This window comes from Mixophyes fleayi, chromosome 1 (genome assembly GCF_038048845.1).
Source record: "Mixophyes fleayi isolate aMixFle1 chromosome 1, aMixFle1.hap1, whole genome shotgun sequence".
Classification (NCBI taxonomy): domain Eukaryota; kingdom Metazoa; phylum Chordata; class Amphibia; order Anura; family Limnodynastidae; genus Mixophyes; species Mixophyes fleayi.
Window position 1 is genome coordinate 187599155 of NC_134402.1, and position 23989 is coordinate 187623143.

Here is a 23989-nt window from a genome sequence, read left to right on the forward strand (position 1 = left end):
TGTATCTACACACTTTAGAGTGTACTTGAGATAGATTAATACTCAATAAGGGTATTTTGTAAACATTTACGTTTATATTACGGGAATACCTGGTACATTTGATGTACCCTTGGGAATTGGCACTAATATTTTGTAAAAAAAATATTTACATAAGATTTAACAAAGTAACGTGTAAAAGGCACATTTTGGAATATTGCTCTATAGTTTAATAAGATGAGATCTGCTTATCATATAGGGAATTCAGTTGGCAGCAAGGTGCCACTGCACAACGCATTTTTCAGCATAATACCGTACAGTAATCTCTGCTTATTTTCCCTCACATCTCTATGGGACATGAAGGAAAATGAGCAGAGGTTTTAGTAAAACTGCAACGCCATGTGTCTCTGCGGACTTTTACGGAGACGCATCACATCGTGGCCAATTGAAATCCCTCCATGTTGTGTTTTATGAACCGTAAGTGCATCAAAGGTGTCTCGCAAGTGTCCAGTTTCTTCCGAATTTGGCTGAATGTGCATAGTGAAATGCTGATCGACTAAATTTTGCACAGAAATATGGGCTGATTTGGGGGACGTTCCTTAATGCCACAAAATAGGCACAGTTAATGAGCAAGTTTCAGAGAAAATGAATAATTGTGTTTGAGGATGCAGGAGCGCAACTTGCAAAGGCATTCCTAATTTTCTGTGGGGTTTTGGGCAAAGCAAAATTACCAGACCTGTACACAGCCTCAGAGGTGACACAAAGCCGTACTTTTCATGAAGTTTTAAGTACAGCTACAAGGCATATTGGGCCTTATTTGAGGCTATACCATGTTGCAATGCAAGGTGTACAAATGTAATATTCTGCATGCAGGGAAATTGCTGGCTGCTTTTGCATGTAGCACACAAACTTTGGGCAGCTTTATTTTAATACTGTGATTTAGAGTTAAGCTAGGACCCTCCCCCACACATACTGTAACATGATTTTGACATAACTTCACCCTCTAGCAGGACTTACTTCTTATCCTAAATTGTGGATATAAAGCAATGTATTTACAGAAGAATATTCAATTATTTGTCATGTGAGAAAAAGGATGTCTCAATGTTGTTTTCTTGTCAGGAGTTATATGAAACATGAATGAAGACAAAATGATCAATACATTGGTTAAACTCTGCTTCTAAGAAACATTGATCCACTCTGTAAGGCCATTGTTTAAGGACAGAAAGTCTGTTATTTGAGGCTATCGAATCCAATGGAGGTGGAACATTTATTTACAAGTAAACCTAAACACAAATTTACCCTACAGCCTAATTTTGATAAGTCATTGTTTTTCAGGCCCCTCCTGCAGGTAATCGTAGCCAGTATGAAGAGATTGATATTCCTGTGGCTCTTCTTAGCTATAGCGATATGCTGGATATGAGTAAGGTAAGAAAAACAAAAAAAGCAGACCCTTTTCACTACCAGTAATAATTGCAACCGAGATCTTTCTTACTGCATCCACTTCCCCATATACTCTGTTCACCCACTCGGCTTTTAAGCCAGTGTGCTGCTGCTTTTTGTAAAGCTGGATGTATGCAACGAAGTATCTAGGGTATGAGTCAAAATGTCAACAGATTGTGCAACAGAATAAGGTCTACAGATTATGGGGCACTAATGATTAGTAATCCTCTAATTCATGCTCTTTACTACTTCAAGTGTGTTTTTATTTTTGTTTCAGTTCCACCAGTAAATGCTGTTGTGCCAAAAATTAATATTTGATGTTGAATATGTATTTTATATTCCTAAATAAAAAATAAATTAGAACACAGAAATAACTGATGAATAGTTTAAGACTGGTAAGATTAATCAAATCAGTGACCATTCCAATACTAGGAATAGAGTCAGAATTGTTAGTGGGGTTTCACACAAGGGGCCTTAGAAATACAGAAGGAAAATGTGAGAGGAGCATGGGAATAATCACATGTAAATTAAAACCGCATAATCTGACAGGTTCTTTGTGGCATTATTAGAACTTGCATATGTATCAATCATAATGATCATTTGCTAGTTGGTGTCAATAGGTTTTACAATTCATTGACGGTTACAGGGTTGGGACAATTATAAGGAAATAGGAGAATTACAGGTAACATAGTCTGCTTTCACACTAGCGTAGCATCCAGTGTGGTTCTCAATGTAGTATGGTTATTTCCATCCCCCAGTCCAATTGTATTGGCCTGGTCTCCCAGTAAATTCCTAGACTCATTCCACTCTGTGTATTGTAGATTACTTAGTTGTGTAGTTGGTTACAGAGAACGTGTATAATGTAGCTTTCCCAAATTCCAAACACACCCTGGACCTGCCTGCCTTTTATGAAGAGTGTCCCCCTATCTATTTTGAACAAGTTAGAGATTTTTTCTTTACATAATGTTAATGTAACTGGCTTAATTAGTATTCAGACTTGAAGTATGCTTTTTTTTTTTTTTTTCTTGCTGCTGCTGAAATGATGAAAAGCAGCTTCTTACTCCTGTTGGTACGTATAGCTGTAGTATAATAAATTTCTAATATAACCCACTCTGGAGACAAGAGATGGCTATATTAGGAGGAAGAAAGTTAAGTACAGTGGATAGAAGTCTACATACCCTTAGTCTATGCAATTCTATCCCACTTTTCCCTTCAAAAACAGTTCAAGGTCCATCAAATTGCGAGGGGATCTCCTGTGCACAGCTCTCATTGGGTCATTCCACAGGTTTTCAATGGAACTGGAGAATGGGCTCTGACTGGACCATTCCAAGACTTTGATATTCCTTTTCTGAAGCCATTCTTGTCGCAATCAGGGAGTGACCAGTTTCTACAAGAAATTCCTCCAGCTCCTTTAATGTTACCATGGGCCTCTTGCTAGCCTCCCTGATGAGTTGTCTCCTTGTCTTCATCAACTTTGGAGGGACCTCCTGATCTTAGCAATGTCCCTGTTGTGTCTCAATTTCTTCACTTATTGATGATGGTCTTCACTGTGTTCCATAATACGTATAATGCCTTTGAAATTCCCTTATAGTCCTCTCCTGATGGCTACCTTTTCAAAGCGAGACCACGTAGTTGTTTTTACAGCTTCTTGCTGACCATGGCTATAAATCCTACAGGAACAACAGATCTTTATTTGGGCTTCCAGTCACCTTCATTGCCTGCAGATGTTTGCCAGTTACTTTCGAATGTGGTTGGGTAAGACTGTACAAAGCTACATCCCGATTATGAATGGGCGTGCACACTTATGCACCCTGGGTATTAGAGAAAGTTATTTGAAGAAGGCACTGCAGTCCACTAAACTTTAAAATAATCTTTATTATAGATATTAAAAACGGTTATCATATCCATCACATTTGATAGGCCTATGACAATGAAATATTAAAATAAAGAAAGCGAGTTGCAGAGAACATATGTGGTCTAATAAAATTGAAACGCACCCTAGATGAGGACAGAATGTAATGTCTGGCACATTTTAGGTTAGTAAATGTTATAAGCACATGGACTAATGTAGGTTCAAATTATACCTGTAATCCTAGTTATTTGTTTTCTTTGCAGACACATATACTTGCATAGGCTCAAAAATACCCAATTTATATACTTTTTAGGTATAACAAGTTACAAAAGTATAAAAATTGCATATGTTAAACGATCTACACAGCACTATTCCTTGTACATATCTCCCTATTATATATTTCTCAATAGTTATTAATATATGCAATCCTCGGTAAATGAGAAGAATTATACATTTTTTAAGTGAAAATGAGAGAAATACATACATTTTAACAATTTTCATTAGCTTATAAGCCGTAGTGAACCAATATATATCATTTATCACACAAGTATATTTGAACATACATACAGTCTCATATATTGTATTTCTGACGAATATAACAGTATTTCTCTGTCATCCAAGGGAGGACAATGGACCATAGGGTATAGAGCCTCCTTCATGACATGGGTTCTTTAAATAATTCTAACAATTAAATGCTCCTCCTTATACCTCCCCATTCTGCAGGGAAACCAGTTTTTTTGAGTGCCCTCAGGACAGGGTGTTTTCTTCTTTTTCTTTTCTTTTTTTTACGCTGGTCTGCTTGCTGCCCTGTTTTGTTTTATTTAAGATTTTAATTATTAATTTTGGTCAGATAAAGCAGGCAGTCTTGCTGGGCTGTCTGCAAACTGGAGCAGTCTGAGGTAGTGCTGTGAAAGTTCCACCTGCTGCAACCCCACTCCCGACATGGGATGTCTCCAGGGACCCCCTTCACTTCCGACTAGGTTGTAGCTGGGGCCCTGTGCTGCCACTGAACCATCGGGTTGATAGAGCAACACCAGACCACACTGGGAGAGTGGCAAAATATGCCCTCCTTCCCAGAAGGGGATGTTAAAAATGCGGTCAGCTTCTGGTGGGGCCTGGAGCCTGCTAGACAAGGCTGCTGCAGAGGCAGGGCTCCACTTGGGAAGCAGGGTCAGGTGAGGCAGCCACACAAGACCCACACTGGGCACAATCGCAGCACAGGGGGGGTCGTTCTGGGCCATTGGGCACCATACAATTCATCTCCTCTCTGATGGATTTCAGCTGTGTTCTGAAGATCAGTCTAAACCAGACACTTTTCCAGCAACCCTGCTCTCTGTCTACCCAGCTGTAGATAACTTCTACCTGGGGTGGGATTACATTGGCGATTATTATATTATGCATAATTTCTGCTAAGTTTATTTCTGTCTGTTGATACCTGATTCACTTTTCCAAGTGTGTATTCTTTACATGCTCTTTTTCTTACCCTGTTGGATAAAGAGAGGTATATGACTACTGAGTTCTGGGGAGGCAAACATCATTTGCACTTTCCTCCCTGACTGATTTCAGGTGTGTACCGAATATCTGTCAAGATCAGACACTACACCAGCAACTATACTCTTCTCTGTCTCCCCAGCAGCTGGTAAATGCTGCTAGTTAGAGTGGGATTGTATGCTATATTTCTGCTGAGTTTTTGTCTATTGATGCCTGGTTTGCTTTTCCATATTGTTCACGCTGTATCTACAGTTTTTACCTGCTCTTTTTCTTATCAGGTTGGATAAAGAGAGGTCTCTGATTACAGAACCCTGGGGAATGTACAGGTAGCATAATTTACACCCCTTGACTGGTTTCAGGTGTGTACCGTATATCAATCTAGATCAGACCCTGTGCCAGCAGTAAATTCTCCTCTTTCTCCCCTGCAGCAGATATTTACTTCTATCTGGGTTGGGACTGCATTAGGGATTGCATGTTCCATATCTGCTGAATTCATTTGTGTTTGTTGATACTTGAATCACTTTTCCATATTGTGATTGTATCTGTTTTCTTTTTTTTTTCCTGCTCTTTTTCTTTTTAGGTTGGATAAAGAGAGGTTTATGCATACTGGGTTCTGGAGGAGGTACTGACTGGTTTGAGGTGTATATTGAATATCCGTCTAGATCAGACACCTCAATTCAACTCTCCTTTGTCTCCCCAGCAGCTGGCAGTTACTATCTAGAGTGGGATTGCATAGGGGATTGTGTGGTATATTTCTGCACAATTTCTGACAAGTTTCTATCTGATACCTGCTTCTCTTTTCTATATTGTGTACTCTGTATCTGTCTTTGTTTCTCTTCCTTATCTGTCATGCCAAATAAAGGGAGGTCTTGGATGGCGGGGCTTCATCTGTGACTTGTCATACTTATGTAAAATATCAGGCTATGGCCAAGTGGACAGTCACAGGGATGCCTTTTGCGGGAGGCTAGCTGTCGTACGCGCTGGCTGGGATCACCTCTGGTTGGGAAGAACCAGCCTGGGCTAAGGCACTAGCGCAGTATAATTCTGCGTTTACCTAGCAGCTTGTTTCACATCCAGTGCTTCTCTTAGCAATGCCAGAAAATGAGCCGGTTTGGGCAATGTACCTGGTTAAATCATTACAGGTCTTGTGAAGATTTTCTTTTCTTTAGAGAATATTATAGAGAACACCTCACTGACTAAGTTGTGGGGAAAAAACAGTCCTCTCTTAGTCTGGCCCTGGAGAGTTTTGGATTCTGAGTGCTCCTCACAGTAAGAGGCTGAGGTTGCAGAGCAATCCAACATACAGGATTCTTTGTGTTTGACAAGGACTCTACAAGACGCCTAGTTGTGGATGATTTCGTTTGGACAGTTCACCAGGTACGACACATCTAGGACAGCGGGTAGTCAGCAGATGGCAGGATGCTGTTTAAAAGAAAGAAAAAGCAGTTGCTTTCCTTCCTTAAGCTAGGTACACACTACAGCAAAAACAAAACGAGCGATTTTTTTTTTTCAACAACATGGGGAAAAAAAATTCCGATCAGCCTGCGGATTTATGTGTACACACTGTACATGATTACCTCCAGATGTCTGCTCTTCCTCTGTCATAACAATCATCTGAATGGTGACAGCAATTTCTGTCTTGAATGACAGGTTGTAAAACAATCTGCACATGGGAGAGAGAAGGGGAGGAGAGGTACGTGGGGTGGGGTGGGGTGGGGGTGTGGGGGGGTTGTTCCTGAATTCAGGTAATTACTCGTTTTAACTTTAGTGCACCTTTCTTGTTAGCAACTCTCCTTCAAGGCTGACAGGCAATATTTCAGTGAGAGGTTTCCCTGCACATTTCTCCCCATTCCCTTCTCCCTCTCTCCTGAGGGGCTGAACCATTGTGCTACAGTAAATCAGAGCCGTAACTTATAATTCTAGCACCTGGGGTGAGAAAGACAAATGCCGCCCCCCTAGCCCTCAATTTTAACAAAATGAACCTAAAATTTTCCTAAATTGCGCCCCCCTTCAGTGTTGCGCCCTGGGCGGTCGCCCCTGTCGCACAGCCCTAGTTACGGCCCTGCAGTAAAGTCAAGCTTATACCCCCCCACCCTCTGCAAAAATTGGTGCTACCCACACAGCATGGGACCAGCACACAGGGCAGCATTAACCCTACCTGCTCCTCAAAATGAATGGTCAGCCTCCGGACCCCGGACACCAGCTGTTAATCTAGCTATTTACCGGACGATTATCGTTCCATTTCTGCAGAGTGCATACACACTGCAGAATTGTTGACATTGTTTATAACTGAAAGACTTTTTAAACAATGATCTGTGCTTTGAAACGATGATCGTTCATCGTTGCAGGGTACACACTACTGTGATATTGGGCCAATCAGTTGTTTATCGTCTGATTGGCCCAATAATTGGCTGAAAACAGTGTAGTGTGTACCTAGCCTTATTCTTCGCAATTTAAAAAAATGCTGTGCGAGTTGCGGACCAAACCTGTACATAGGTTCAGGTTACATTCAGATTTCAGACACTTTTTCCATTACCAAAGTAGGCTACAATGGAAATTCTACTTAGGGGGTTTCCCCTAGAGCTAGATTGTGTAATGTCACCTCTGTTCTTATCTACAAATACCACAGCTTTTAAGGATGGTCTCAAAACTTCCTGTCTGTACCATTCCTAAAACTAGTTGGGTAGTGGCTAATGCTTTACTGAGATCCAGTTTAGCCTCCAATTGGGTCAACAAGGCCACAGAAAAGTTGCTGGAGCAATTCTTTGCAGGTTCGCAGTCTGTAATGACTACCTTAGCTGTAATAACTTGCTGATTTTTTAATATTTTGAGTTTGTTTTTTTGTTTTGTGTTTTTTTTGGGGTCAAAATTATATATATTTATTGAGATTTTTATGTAGTAATGGGATAAGGGTACAGAAAGAAGGAGGGGAGTGGGGGTACATACTGAGAAGCAGACATATCAGCATGAATACTTGAGTTTTAAAAGGAGTCCATATCTCATTAAAAGAAAACTAAAAAAAACAAGCCATAAAGTCCATTAATTTCCATATTAAAGAAGTGAAAAATATATGGTTACATTACACCAAAACAAATAACATGGGAAGGCCAACTCAGCAATCTGAAAGCATACAACTTGACAAACTGATTATTTATACAATAATAGACCAGAAACAGATGAACCAGCACTTAAGCTGTATACAAAATCTGCAAGGAGTGGAAAGGATAGAAAGCCATAGAAGGCTTTCTGTGCTGGGAGGGGGGTCTCTGAACTTCCTCCGCCACCACTGACAAATTGATGCATCCACCCGTGCCCTCTCCAAACCCTGAACCCTTTTTATCGCATGTAAAGCCACTTCACAGGGGAGCATCTTCTGCCTAACATCTTGCCATCTTGCCATCCATGTGAAGTACCTAACCACTAACTAAATGGTACTCAACTCAAAGTCCCCATACCTATTGAATGTCGCCTATGCCTACTCAGGGTAACTGAGACCCGGAAGACTATGGAATCCCCAGGGTGTGTGAAACTCTAATAAACCCTTATGTTGAAGGGATATTTAAGCAAGAAATTGAAATCGCTGCTATAGCTCCAATATCAGTAGCGGTGTTGCTCTCATACCAGCAACATGTATGTAGAGCCTATAACAAATTCACTTTTCTTCCCCAGACAGTGTCCCCTTCTTAGTTTTTAAAACTATGTTAATTTTCTAATGAATATTGGAACAAATTTTTCTCCGGTGATAATGGACGCTGCTGGCACCTTCGCGATATGTGGCGTCAGAAATTACCTCGTTACTCGACGTACGTTTCACCTAACAGCTTTGTCATAGCTATTATATAGTATTAAGTACAAAAATCCCATTCTTCTGATGAGTGGTCAACAATAACATATTTCCCCAAAGGAGAACTGAACATGTTTGACCACAGCAAATGGGTGTGGTTTTGTCTGCTTTTTTGCTTTTGATATAGCAAGAAAAAAAACATTTGAAATGTAACATAACTTATATTCTGCACACAGTAGCTCCTCTTCATTGAGATTGACAATATAAAATTATTTAAATAGGTCATTGTAACTTGTTCCTTTTGTTTATCAAGCATTATTCTCTTCTATTTTTCTCCAGACATTCGGCCAGTCGGTGAAAGTGGCAATGTACGCACCAAATGAGCCTGTTGTCGACTACAATATGGTCATCATTTTTGTGATGGCTGTGGGAACTGTGGCTATTGGTGGCTACTGGGCTGGAAGCAGAGATGTTAAGAAGTAAGTATAGTTTAAATTTGGTAATGTCTGTGAGATGAGAAAAGAAATCTTATTGATTACTTGTATAGAAAAAAAATACTCTCTTGTTAAATACCGATTATTTTTCTTTATGTCATTGTAGTAACATTTATGTCCCTGTCACTGGTTCCAGGGGCAAACACAGGATTTTTAAGGAGGGGGGTTCCAAATGATTGAATTTACAAGAAAGCACAAAAAAAAATCAAAAAGTTAATTAAAGCTTTAAGAGGAAGGCTTCAGAAAGTACTTTACTCAAGATTACTATACATAAACCGTTCGTATATGTATGCTAGTCGTAACTTTAATAAATGTGAGAAAATTTGGTATTGATGGAGGATTTCTCCTTATATTACGAAAGGACTGTGGGAGATGGATCTCTCTTAGGTACTATGGCCTGGACAGATGCCTAGCCACTACTATTTTAATCTTCGGACATTATAGATATATATGCTTATTTTGAAATGATAAAAAAAACACTTTTTGTAACGAAGTATACTTAAAATATAATATAAATAATATAAAGGTTTTCTTATATTGCATGTTTAACTACCAGTACTTTCTGATTTACACTATGCTTAAATATTGCCCCATTTGATTGCATGAGACTGATACTACCCCTGCATGGGTTTAACTTGAATAGAAAGTTAAGGTTTTTTTAAGTAATGTAAAAAATTTAAAAAAAAAAAATTAAATAAAAAATGATTAATAAAATTGAGGATTCTCAATTTTTGCTGCAGCTTGAAGGGAAAAACAAGCTTGGGCTGAATTTGATTAGCTGAGCAAACAACATGTCTCTGTGTCTCAGCTTTAGTTTATTTTTCATCCTATGCCACCTATTTCCTATGTATATTTTCTGTTATATATGCTAATAATTAAAATAAAAGACTCAATATTATATATTTAATATATTATATTGCAAATTCAGACTGCCCAAAGTGGGACTCTCCTAGTAGATGTTAAACACAACCTAGACGTTCAGCCTGGAAGGTGCGGTTGCTTCTGCGCACCAGCTCCGTTTGTTATCTTGCAATGGACTGCAGTCATGGCGCTGTTCGGAGAAGCGTCCGCTGTGCTGAGTCCGCTACAGGCATAGTATATGCCTAACGTTTTGCCCGGCCGTGGATGGGGGCGTTTCCATGCAACTGGTTCTTGGTGAATGGACAGGCTGCATTCTCAGCTGACTCTGACATTTATATGTCGTGCCGAAATTGCTATAAGAACAGTAGTTCTTAAAATAAGTTTCAATGGGTATAATATGTGTACCATATTTTAATTGTAAATTAAATAAGCTGTAGTTCAAATATATTCCAATTTGCTCATGATTCTGGTTTTATACATTACAATACTGTAACACTGATGTTATCTGTTTCAGCAGGTGGGAACCATTGGGTCAAAGATGTAGCACATGTTGCATTGTCTTTTAATGCAGGATCATTTCTTTAATCAGTGTGCTGCTGGTTTAAGGAAATGCTCTATTGTACCAAGTATGTTTCCCAAAGGGTAAAATTAAGCTTCCCTTCAATACATTTTTTAGCCACCAGGTGGCACTGTTAGGGAATTGTACTAGATATATCAGATGAATGAAGAGCATGTAGGATTTGCCTACTGTGCTTTTTGAATAAAATTACTAGGTTTGCGTCCCAACTTCAATTAACGAATCGGCATTGTTTTTGGACTGACAGGAGATAACGGTTTGTCTCTTGCAGAAAAAACATACACAGCGTAATTAATGGATAACTGCAAAGGATTGATGTTATGTCTGTTTAGACTACAGATACAGTACTGCATAATGGTAGGGGGAGAGAGAAACAAAACAGCCCTAAGACTAGATGCTGTAGCAGGAAGATCCCATGCTCGTGGTCTCTGTTATAATGGAAACCAACCCACTCGGTCTGGCAGAGCCGTAACTTAGAATTCTAGCGCCTGGGGCGAGAAATACAAATGCCGCCCACCTAGCACTCAATTTTAACCAAGTGAACCTAAAATATTCCTAAATTGCGCCCCCCTTCAGCATTGCGCCCTGAGCGATCGCTCCTGTCGCACAGCCCTAGTTACGGCCCTGCTGTCTGGTCTGGTTAACAGTTTGGGAAGACTTGCACCTATCTGGTATTCAATTGTGTGTACTTTTACTGGGACTGAAGGTAAATGCCTGGTGAGACCATAGATGCTCAGCGTACCTCACCTTGTTTTTACAATGTTGCAACAGCAACAAATATGTATAACCATAGTATTTCAAGTAAAACTTATCAAAGGTTTGGTGCTTAATGTTAACATTATACATGTAGTAATTGTATTACCTGAGCGAATCATGTCCACTATCAAAATACAACTTGAGACACGCTACATTTGTGTGCCATGCCCCCCCTGACTTTTCATCTGCAGTTTTTTAAGTCTTTATTTGCTTGTGAGTATTTACCATGTTAAGAATAACTAGAATTTTCCTTTTGTTTTTCCCTCAGAACATACATGAAACACAAGCGGGATGATGGAGCAGATAAAACGCATGACAATGAAACTGTGGATGTTACCCCTATCATGATCTGCATGTTTGTGGTTATGTGCTGCTCCATGTTGGTTCTTCTCTTCAACTTCTATGATCAATTAGGTGAAAAATCTGTAGTTGTCTAATTCACCTGCATTCTATGAACATACGTGCATATCAAATTATACCTCACACATGTGCCATAACGGGAGTCATTTACAACAGACAAGAGCAGTGCAAAAATGTGCATCCAACCTTTGCAATGTATACATGTATATTGCCAGGCCTATAAAGTGCACAGCATTATCAGCCTTTCTCAGAGTCTGCTGCAAGTTGTATCTACTATCTAGGTACAGAGCCATGTCTTGGAATTTGCTTGTTAAGCAACTTGGCCAACAAGGGGACAAAATAGCTCTGTCTGGTTTTTAAATATTTCGTTTTTGTCAACTGCACATTTTTATTGGATTGCTTTCACATGCACACTAATGCATTGCCTGAGCTTTCTGCACGCACATGCACACTGATGCATTGCCTGAGCTTCCTGTACGCACATGCACACTGACGCATTGCCTGAGCTTTCTGCACTCACATGCACACTGATGCATTGCCTGAGCTTCCTGTACGCACATGCACACTGACGCATTGCCTGAGCTTCCTGTACGCACATGCACACTGACGCATTGCCTGAGCTTTCTGTACGCACATGCACAGCAAGACATCGGAGACCAAGTCTGGCACAGTATTTTTGTGCTACATGCAAAAACAGATAATATTTTCCATGTATGCTCAAAAAATTGCATTTGCACCTCTTGCATTGCAGCATGGTTTGCCGAAGTGCAAATTTGCTCTCTTTAGCCTGATTAGCTCCTAATTCTAAATTAAGCCCTTTAGTCTTCATCTTTTCACACAAAAGCAAATATACAAACTTCTGATATTGCATTGCATTTATAAATTACTCTACTAGATCCCACTCTATTGTTTACAGCGCTCTGTCTGCAGGCTAGTATAGAAAGTTGATAGTGACATTTATAGAACACCAAGTAACCTCAAAGGCTAGTGGACAAAGCTGAACCCAGTCAGGTTGTTTGTGGGCAAAGCTAAACTCAATTTGTTATTGATGGACAAAGCTGTACTCAGCCTTGTGGCTAGTGAGCAAATCTGAGCCCAATATGGCGGCTAATGGGTAATGTTAAGCCCAAAATCTTCACTAACCCCACTCCTTGTGCCAGGAGACTGCTTTTCAATCAGTCAGCTGTATTGTATGTTAATAGACCTCCATTTGCAACCCTGCGTTAAACTCCAAATGGATGCCAGAGTTGAGTGAAGAATCATCATCATCATCACCACCACTTATTTATATAGCGCCACTGATTCCTCAGCACTGTACAGAGAACTCATTCACATCAGTCCCTGCTCCATTGGAGTTTAGTCTAAATTCCCTAATATAGACACACACTCGCAGACAGAGAGAGAGCGAGACTAGGGTCAATTTTGATAGCAGCCAATTAACCTGCTAGTATGTTTTTGGAGTGTGGGAGGAAACCGGAGCACCCGGAGGAAACCCACACAAACACGGAGAGAACATACAAACTCCACACAGATAAGGCCATGGTCAGGAATTGAACTCATGACCCCAGCGCTGTGAGGCAGAAGTGCTAACCACTTAGCCACCGTGCTGCCCGAAAGAAGAATAGGAAATAATACCACTTTCTCAGGAGCTCCTTCTTCCAGTGGGCACATTTTTTGCCCAGTCAATTTAAAGGAATTGCTCTCTTGAGTGGCGCAGGAGTCTGCACATTAACTACCTCCAAAAATAGTCATACTTGGTACTTATACAGCTATACCAAATTGAGGAATTTACAAGTGATTCAGTTAAAAATGTGTAAACAAAGGAACCTCTATAAAGGAGAATCTAAATATAAAGTTGATGAAAATGTATGACCATTTAAATATTCAACTTTCTTCAACTAAAGTCTAATGGCTCTACATCAATATTTCCTTATTGTTTGTGCTGCCCAGATTAATCCGCTACATTTAACACACACATCTGTGTAATGAAAGTTAAAACAAAAAAAATGTATCATGTGGAAATATCTCTTCGCTTCATTTCAATCAAATATTGTTCCTAATCAGTACCATCCAAGAAGTAATGATAAAGATCAGTAAGTACATCAACAAAAACCTTCAGGTCAAGCAGTGATTCCCCATTGTTTACTTACAGACTCTGAAGCTATGCATGTTTCCCATTGCCTTGTCTCTGCAGTGAGCTCTCAGGAGGATGGTAAAACTTATGTCAGAAGCTGTTAACTCCGTTCTCATCCACATGTGATTTAGCCACTCCTCAGGAACCCAAAATTCTTTTTCTCTTGTGATTGTCATAAAAGGCAAGAGAGCTTGCATATAGTGTAAAACCATTAAACTTTTTTATTAACCTCATTAAAACAGATGACACACTCACTTTGTATCATGGAATTGTAAAATGCAAAGCAGCTTCGGTTACTAGTAACAGATTTTCCCGTACCAGATATAAAGGTGAAACAAGCCTGAAACAGTAAGTGATGTATGCAGCGCCTGGGCTCGCTACTCCAGGAATCGAGGTCAAAAGTACAGCCACACAAAGGCAAATCAGCTCCCCTCCTTTACATTTATTGCCCATCTTTTAACCTCAGGCACTACCACTGTCCCAACTACTTAAATTGGAACCGCACTACTCCTGCAGGTCCTGATTTAGTTATTTGTTGGAGATCTCTGCCCTGAGGTTACCACAGGTTGCTCAGTTCAATAGGGTCCTGGTATTTACAATTACTGGAGATACACAATAATCTCAGAGTACCACAGGATGCGACTGATCGGTAGATCTCCAAAGCCATCCAAGAGCTGGCTATCGCTAGCCCTGTTATCATCAGCCCCCAACATAGTACTAGTGGTGGGAGGGAGGGTGTTTAAATAGCATAATTTAAAATGAGCATTGAGGTATTTTCCTTTTAAGTATTAGTGCTGTCATTACTATTTGCTCATTCTTCTTCATTGCCATTAAATTCTAAATACTAATGCAAAATGATTAGCATTAACTATGAGACGTCTTTCTTTTTGCAGTTTATATAATCATTGGCATATTCTGCTTGGCTGCATCCATTGGTCTGTACAGTTGCCTTTCACCATTTGTCCGGAGAATTCCATATGGTAAATGCAGGTAAGAGCATTAAGAGTATACTGAATGTCTATTTTTACAGTTTTCTGTGTGGAATTGGAGTACATAACACATATTGGTTTCATTTAAGTTTTGAATGCATTTCTATAACCAAGTTTTCAATGATTTCAATATCACTGTTACCTTAACCATGAGCCATGAGTGTGCTTTTGCAGTAATTTATTAATGTACATGTATGTGTATGGGAGTAGATTGGCTTTATTTTGGAATTTTTACCACTACACTAGCACAAAATGCTCTATTCAAAAACAACTTTACAGCTTTATTTTTATGAATTACAAATAAAATCACATGGTGTAAGTATTACATTCATCGTTATATATTTTGGATATTTTCATTTTCACTTATTTTGATGGCGCATCACGCATTGGTGAACTGCAATTTTAAAATCATTCCACAGATTCTCAAAGGGATTAAGGCCTAGGCTTTGATTGATCCACTCCAGGACATTCATTTTTTTTTTCTTTTTTCTATTTCCGTTTTTTGTTTTTAGTATTATATGACCTAAAAGAGTATTTTGTTTTGATCAGTGATAAGAATTCCTAAATAAATTCTAATTTGATTCTAAAATGTGAGAAAATTAAATGTTTAACATTCTAAAAGTGGTGACTACTTATAGCAACTGTGTATAAAAATAATATAGTCCCTCTAAAAAAGAAATGTCAATTATAGGAATATCTTATATTTTAGATAATCCATTTGTTATGTTTTTTTTAATGCAAGTTGTTTGAGCCGTTCATTTACAGTCTTCTGTCCACTTGACACCACCACCAATTTACATGTTTCACTACCTGTAGGATATCATATTTGCATGGCTGTCACTACTACATGTGTTATTATCAAATGTATAAGAGTAACTTTCCTCCTTTTTATTAGAATTCCGGATAATAACCTACCGTACTTTCACAGTCGACCGCATGTTTGGAAGCTTCTGTTGGCATCATTCTGTATAGCTGTCAGTGTGATATGGGGGGTGTATAGGAATGAAGATCAGTAAGTATTTCCTTTAACACAGTACAACGAGAATAGTATTTTATAGAAACCCTCTAGGAAGCTTTTCTAGTGCAGTGTTTTGTTTCTGTCAGATGGGCTTGGATACTTCAGGACATTCTTGGCATTGCTTTCTGTCTGTACATGTTGAAAACCATCCGTCTGCCCACATTCAAGGTAAAGATGGTTTAATCTATAATGTTATCATTTCTACCTTGTGCATTGAGATAGAATTCTATTCTTATAATATGTGTAATATGAGCGTTTATAGACGTCATTTGAAGAATACAATAAAATAAAACCGCATTGTGTGCAAAATTGGAGGATCTGTTTTCACCACTGTGAGGCTGGGTACACACTACAGGAAAATTCTAAGGATACGATGGTTTAAGAATTTTACCAACAACAAGTGGGCTCCCAATCATTATGCTGATTTCATGTGTTCACACTATACACGTTTTACAAGATTTACCTTCAGATCAGAGCTGTGCTGTCATAACCATTGGTTGTAAAGTTTGGGACTCTGATTTCCCTATCCATCCTCCAGGATAATTTGTGTCCATACTGTGAATGTATGACAGGTGAGCGGTGTCCAGGCTTCATGTGGCTAGTGAACTATAAAGCGTTTCTTCTGCTGTTTTATCCATTAGTGATTGATTGTGACAGCCCCTGTATAGAGCGGTCCTGGTGCGGACACATCGTTGTGCGCTGACTATGCACACAGCAGGACCCTGAGACCCTGGTGCCAGCAGCCGCCTCCAGGCTCCAATATCTGGCACTGTCACTCGGTCTCCCGCACTGCGTTACCTGTCCACCCCTTGTGTTACCCGGTCCCCTGTACAGACCGGAGAGATCACCACAGCTAGATTAAAAGGCTCCAAGATTGAACTAAATGGGGGTTATTGAATAGAGGGTCCATATATGTGCCCCATATAAACGGACCAGATTACAAGTTTTGTGAAGACACTGAGTTTTCTGGCCCAATTCTACCCACTTCACTCTGACTGGCCACCCACGGGTGCCTTCCTAAGCTAGGGAAGCCTACCCAGTATATTCTAAGGTTCTTAGTAGTCATGTAGGAAAATGCAGTTAGAAAGTAAAGCAATACATTTATTGTAATAAAAACAATCACTAGATTATTATGCAAACACAGTAAATAAATGCCAGGCAGGTTACCACATCATCTGTCCTTTACCCCACTAGCAAAAGGAGCTACAGTCACCTGGATGTCCTGACTTAAAGTCCCATGGAGTTCTTCTCTTAGCTGCAGCTGTAGTCCATTGGTAGAGAACGAAGACTCAAAACCAGCTACACTGCGCCTTCCATGAATCAAATCCCAGAATGAATATAACCCCCCTTCCCCCCCCCCCTCCCCCACTGGAGTGACTCCTTATATCTAGGGTCAAATTTCCACAGTGGTTTCCTCTCCCAAGGCAAACCCCTGGCTCTTTTACCGCTTTAAACATTGGTGGGTCCTGGATCAGGGTGTTGTAGGGGAGAGTGGGCACCATGGTGGCGTAGTGGTTAGCACTTCTGCCTCGCAGCACTGGGGTCATGAGTTGGATTCCCGACCATGGCCTCATCTGTGTGAAGTTTGTATATTCTCCCCGTTTTTGCGTGGGTTTCCCCCGATTGCTCCACACTCTAAAAACATACTGGTAGGTTAATTGGCTGCTATTAAATTGCCCTTAGTCTCCCTTGGTCTGTGTGTGTGTGTGTGTGTGTGTGTGTGTTAGGGTGTAATTTAGATTGTAAGCTCCAATGGGGCAGGGACTGATGTGAATTATAGATAGATAGATAGATAGATAGATAGATGATGAGTGTAGATGAGCTGTGTTTCCACAGATGCCCCCTGCTGGGATGCAGAAAAAATGCCTGAACTAGTCCTATGGAGAACAATGGATACTAATTGGTCTCCCCCACCTACAAAGATAGGGTAGCAGTCAGCCCCCTCCTAAAATTAACCCCTTACACTACTACATACTTTGTGAAGTCACAGGATCCCCAGCTGTTCCATGCTTCCTGAAGAGAAAGGAGGGGGAGAAAAAATGCAGCTCCAGTCCCCTCACCTGTATCCTGTAACATTTGTTGGTGATACCAAATATGTGAACTTTATGTGAACTTTATTAGAAGTTTTGGTAATTGTAGTGTCTGAGAAGTTCTGATGTAAATTTAGGATTAGTGTCCCTTTAAATAAACTCCCTATCATTTCACCACTTGCACGTGTAAATTACTACATTGTTAATATTTACCACGCATTGTTTCTGCATGTGACCATTTTGCATATGTTGACCTACTTAATACACTAAATTCAGTGGCTTAAGCAGTGTTGTCAGTGGCACCTTACAGTGGAGGCAGTACAAGATGTTTAATGGATTGAAAGCAATTGTTTGTTCCTTTCTTTATTTTATACCATTTTCACATCTTCCCAATTTTCTTGCAGGGCTGCACCTTGCTCCTGTTTGTTCTCTTTATATATGATGTGTTCTTCGTTTTTATCACTCCATTTCTTACAAAGGTATGATCTTTAGTGTGTCAGGAATAAATTATGGTAACTGTAAAGTCAGTTAGTGCTTTCATCAGTGGAAGCATTGCCATTACATTATTGTTCCAACATGTATACCTACTGACTCTATAGAATCCAACATTTAGAAATGTTTATGGTCTCCCACTACAGAGCGGACTGAGTATCATGGTAGAAGTTGCTGCCGGCCCGTCGGATTCATATACTCAGGAAAAGGTAACAAGTAACATTTGCTGTTTTATGGAAATGTATTTGTTTATTTAGTAAATATGTTTTGAACGGATACAGTACGTTTTTGTAGCAACTATGAGAATCGGGATTATATTAATAGATTGCAGAAATCCAATTCTTTAGTATCTTTAAAAATAACTCTGATATCTGTATAATTTGGACATTAATTCCACGTATATTACCTTTAATATTGCACACTCTGTATACATTGTTTTATACAAAAAGCACATCTAAACATTAGATGGCGTAGATGCCATAGTGGCAGTAGCTAAAGGCCCTTGAGCTCCAATACAAAATCTGAGCCTGGTACCTCGCACACCCCTGCACCACCATATTCGCAAACTCTATTAACATCACTTATCCACCTTTCCAACAACTGCTTCTTTTCACATCCCACCCTCCCTAAACACTGTGTCATATTCCTTCTGCTTGCCCCTTGTTTGGTCACCTCTTGCATGTCCTCCATTGTTTGTTTGCCTGGCCCAACTTGCCATCTCCATTCTTTGTCCTTCACATGTCTCATCTGACCGCCTTGTCTTCCATAATTTGACTGTCCTTACATCAGTACTTGTGTCTTGCAGTGAAAACTGGTCCCACCATTTGAGTACCAATTTAGCCTATTTAGTAGGTGTTTGAGAATTTCTCATTTGAAATCTAGGAGTACCTCTCTGTGACCTCATCAGGCACTCACAAATTAGAATGTTCATATACATCCATTGGAAAGCACTGGAGCTCCTGTGATCTCTTCCTTGAGATCACAGGAGTTTTTTTTTTGTTTGTTTTTTTTTTTGTTTTTTTAATGGAAAGAAAATATATTGTTATATTCCGTGTTCCTCTCGGCACCATTGTGGATGTAGACTATTCAGAGGCAAGGTAATGGTTTAAATGATGTAACCAAGCCATTCTTTTAGTAACTGTTGGCAAGAGACTCAATGTCTGTCTGTTGCCAGTAAGTGTTGCAGTTTTTGATAATGGTATTCATGCATCTTCTATACTAGCTTCCAATGGTTCTGAAAGTGCCAAGACTAAACTCCTCACCATTGGCTCTGTGTGACAGGCCTTTCTCTCTTTTGGGGTTTGGAGACATATTGGTGCCAGGTAAGGACATTGTTTGATTTATCCATTTCATTTACAGGAATTCAATAATTTAGAACAAGAAAAAAAATTCTCTTAGACTAAATTAGTAAAATTTCTATCTCTGATGTCACCTTTCCTTAATGCTTAGAAAGTTCAGTCATTTGTATTTTACTTTTGAATTTGTTTTTTTTTTCAATTATTTTCCATGTTTACATTTAAAGATTGAAACACAAATTCATATCTTCCTTAAAAACTACAATTTAGTCCAGAAACGAAGCAGACTTCCTGGCTTAATGTGCATATCAAAAGTAATATAGGCATTTGGGAATACTGTGAAACCATTTTAGAATATGAAGTAATAACCGCTGAAGCCTGTAAGATTGAATACAAGAAGAGGTCAAATGTGGTCAATTAAATGTTTGTTCACAACATAATGATGAAAAATAGGACTACTTCTTGAAAAATAATTTTTTTGTGGAGTTCGTTTTATTTTGTGTTTTTTGTTTTTGTTTTTTTTAAATACTGGATACAAGTATATTGTACCTGAATATATATGAAGCCGTTTGATTCTTTGACGTTTTCCTTCTTTACTGATAACGTAATTCTAAAATGCACCATAAGAAGTGTATAACACCTGGCAGATGCATTCCATGTGTTGGCACAAAACATGTTTCTCTTTCATCCATCTGGGGGACACTGCTTAACCCTGGGGTTGAGTAGGGAGGGGAGGAGTCTGGCACCTAAACAGTTAACTTTTTTCCTGCTGACAGCCTATCCCCCCCACCAATTCCCCACATACCTCAGTTTGAAGTAGGTGCCCTAGGAGAAGGGCTGCACATCAGAAGAGCTCCACAGTGAACACTGTTCACTGTTAAATAGGCTTTTTCTTTTCTTTTCAGAGTTTTCTTTTGTTGATAGCGGCGAGAGGCTCTGTTTGTAACAGAGCTGACTCGTGGGAGAAGCGCCTGTCAGCTGGGGGTGGCCCCGCAGACAGAGGAGTTAGAACAATTCTCATAGCGGGAAGCAGTCGGCAAGAGACTCTCCCCGCTGATAGCAGGGTCAGGCGCTGCCATAAGGCAAGAAGCGCCAGTACTACTGCCGTTCCCCGGAAGCCAGGCTGGAGCATACCAAGTCCCATCCTCCTAAAGAATGGTAGGGGGTACTTGAAGGATGGCGCGCTTGTGACTAGCGCTGTGCGGGGAACGTATTCCAACAGGATTTCTCCTAAATACAAAAAGGGGAAATCGCTGTTAGTAGAAACACAGAAGGAGATGCCAGTGGCAGGGGAATGTGTTTGGGAAGCACCTCTTCCCAACCCCCCCCCCCCCCCCCCCTGAGTGAGCAGGTGGAAGATCCCCTTTGGTGCCAAAGTTCAAAAAGAGGGCAGATGCAGTAGTCATTTGGAGAGAAGTGCACTGCTGACACATCTTCCCCTGCTAAGTATCACTATATTTTCTTCTGTGTATGCATGGTTATTGTAAGACAATGATGTATTGAGAGAACTGTTGGTTAAGGAAAACTATAAGCTCTCCAAACCTGTCTTATTTAATCAGAAATACTGTGATATGTTTAAATAACCTAGTCAGTATTTTCTGATAAACATTGGAGAGGTGTTTGTGTGTATGAAATGTGATTTCAGGTTTTCTTGTGAAATGGCAGATAAAAGTAAAAAAAACACGTGCAAAACATATTGTCTAATCCAGCCGTTCACTTGTTAATTTAACATTACATTTTGAACAGGGGGGGCTCTGTGCTACTTGCACTGTGGCTCCTGTAAAGCTACAGCCTTAAGACAGCTCCATTCTGACGGTAGAACCTCCCGAATGGGTGGCTCCCTTGTCACAAGGGGTTAATACCCTTGTAAAACTGTTATCTAAACCTATGGAGATCCCATCTACATCGGTGGCTTCTCGGGGTATAACAGGAGGAATGACGGAGGGGTCATTTTCCCCAGGAGTCGGACAAAATCCCTCCCCGGCCCTCCAAGGGGCATCCCAGATAGGAGAGATTGGGTGGTCGGCAGTGGCTAGGGGCCTAGACCGACTGAACCAGCTACTGGAGAATCCCAGACATATACGCAGTAATAAAAGACGTAGACCAGCTAATGCGCTGTGGTCAGTGTCTGATTCTGAGAGTTCCTCGGAGGAGAAAGGGGAATTGTTGGACAGTTCAGACTTGTCCATAATAGTCAGAAGAAAGCTCTAGACACCAGGGTATGGACGATCTGGTAAAAGCAGTTCGTCAGACCTTGGGCTTTATTGAAGTAGAGGAGACGAAGTCCTTAGATCGATCTCTCTCTAAGAAGGCTTCTAAGCAGGTGGTCAGGTTCCCTCCCTCAGCAGAGTTGAGAGGTATTGCAGAGGCCTCTTGGAAATATCCAGATAAAAGGTTCTCTATGCCAAAGAAGTTTGGCTCGTTATATCCTCTTCAAGAGGAGGATATGACCCATTGGGAACAGGTGGCGAAAGTGGATGCGTCTGTGGCGAGATTGGTTCGCCAGACCACACTACCTGTACCAGGGTCGGCGGCCTTACAGGACGCGACCGACCGTAAATTAGAATCCCTGCTGAAATCGGTCTTCTTGGCCGCCGGTACAAGCCTCAGACCAGCATTGTCTTCAACCTGGGTAGCTAGGGCTATGGAAGCCTGGGCAGGACAGTTAGAGTCCGCTCTGCAGGATTCGGAACTACTACCCCTGGCCATGCAACTGAAGGAGGCAGCAGGCTATGTATATGAAGCGGCCAACAATTTGGCCTCCATATCATCGTCTATTTCTGCTACAGCTGTAGCAGCAAGAAGGGCGTTATGGTTAAGGACTTGGAATCAGAGTCAAAAAGGTCGTTAGAATCCATCCCGTATACGGGTGGGATGCTATTTGGTCCAGAGTTGGACTCCTGGATTTTACAGGCTTCAGGGGTAGGAATATGTCCTTGCCTGTGAATACTCCGAAACCTAGGGCTAAGCCTAGGTTTAGTTCTTTCAGACAGCCTTTTTACTTGGGCGGGTTTGGCAGAGACCAGACTACCAGGTCAGGGGCCATGGAAACCAGGAGACAGTCCCGTAGAGGAAGGTCATCCTTTGCCCCTGCTGCTGGAAGGGCTTCTTCCGACCAAGCTGCCGGATAGACCAGCAGCATGACTACCACCCGCCTCTGGTTACAGAGGGTGGGGTGGGAGGACGGCTGCTTGGGTTCGCCCAGCAGTAGACAAAGTCCTCGGTGGACTGGTGGGATATCATGATAGAATTCATGGGGCCAGCTCATCACATGGTTTTGCTAACCAAGTTACCCCGCTGTCCTCAGGCAAGACAGGCATTGCTCATGGCTGTCGATTTGCTTCTTTTAAAGAAAGTTACTATACAGGCTTAGGAGTACCAGAGAAGGAAAGGGTTTTATTCAAACCTATTCTTGGTACAAAAGCCAGAGGGTTCGTTCAGTCCAGGGCTGAACCTCTGGAGTATAACAGGGTCACAGATGATCCCTTGTCAAAGAATGAGTTTCTTGGGACTAATAAGGGACATAGCACGCAGCAGAGTGTTCCCTCCACAGGACAAGTTAAGGTCCTTGATGGAGTGGATAGGCAAGGTCCTGTCAAGCAAGAAGCTGTCAGTACTCAGGTCTATGAAGCTGCTAGGAAAGATGGTGACATCTTTCGAAACTCTACCCTACGAAAGGATCCACTCCAGATGTCTTTAGTGGGACATTCGGAGGAAGCGGTCAGGGGCCTTCCTTTGTTTGAAGTACCAGTGGAGGAGGTTGTCTCTGGAGACGAGAAAGTAAGTCCTCAGCTGGTGGTTGTTGGAGGACAACCGAACAAAAGGCAGATCCTTCGCACCGTGGGCCTGGGTCCTGGTATCCACAGACGCCAGTCCGAGTGGTTAGGGGATAGTGGTCCTTCACCTAAGCATACAGAGCCTGTGGTCAGAAAGACAGTGGAGTCTTTCCATAAAGGTGCTGGAGCTCATGGCCATCTTGTAGGTACTACAGAGAGCGTCAAGAGCCAACAGGAAAGTCCCAGAGTTCTGCGCAAGAACAAGGGATCCACTGGCAGCTGCAGTGGACGCCCTAACAATGCCTTGGGACTTCAGGTTAGGTTACCTGTCCCCCTCCAGGGTCCTTTGGAGGGTCAGACAAGGGGATAGACCAGTCTTTCTGGTAGCTCCAGTAGGGCTACGAAGCGATCTGCTGACCCTGGGACCGTTCTTGCATCAAAATTGGAACAGGCTGAATTTAATGGCAGGGCTTTTGAATCCAGTCTGTGGAGAGCGAGAGGGTTCTCAGGGGGTGTAGTAGGCACTCTCCTGAATGCCAGGAAGCCAGTTTCGGCCAGGATATACCACTGCATCTGGCATGTATATATAAAGTGGTGTAAGAAGAAGTCTTACAATTCTAAAACCTTTGGTCTGGCTAGATTTCTCGCCTTCTTACATTGTGGT

The 23989-nt window shown here is 41.0% G+C and overlaps 1 protein-coding gene across 5 annotated transcripts in view; it reads left to right on the top strand.

Annotated features, from left to right (window-relative positions):
- The window catches only part of SPPL2B (signal peptide peptidase like 2B), a 53075-nt gene that overhangs the window by 22666 nt on the left and 6420 nt on the right, over positions 1 to 23989 (top strand). For all 5 annotated transcript variants that reach the window (XR_012689957.1, XM_075204641.1, XM_075204642.1 and 2 more), the window contains exons 4-12: positions 1312 to 1401; positions 8883 to 9022; positions 11500 to 11645; positions 14619 to 14715; positions 15610 to 15726; positions 15819 to 15900; positions 18167 to 18241; positions 18401 to 18463; positions 19477 to 19576. Coding sequence is in view for 4 of the 5 variants with exons in the window: in XM_075204641.1 (XP_075060742.1) it covers positions 1312 to 1401; positions 8883 to 9022; positions 11500 to 11645; positions 14619 to 14715; positions 15610 to 15726; positions 15819 to 15900; positions 18167 to 18241; positions 18401 to 18463; positions 19477 to 19576 (910 nt within the window). In the remaining variant the exon portion in view is untranslated. The remainder of the gene's footprint in view (positions 1 to 1311; positions 1402 to 8882; positions 9023 to 11499; positions 11646 to 14618; positions 14716 to 15609; positions 15727 to 15818; positions 15901 to 18166; positions 18242 to 18400; positions 18464 to 19476; positions 19577 to 23989) is intronic.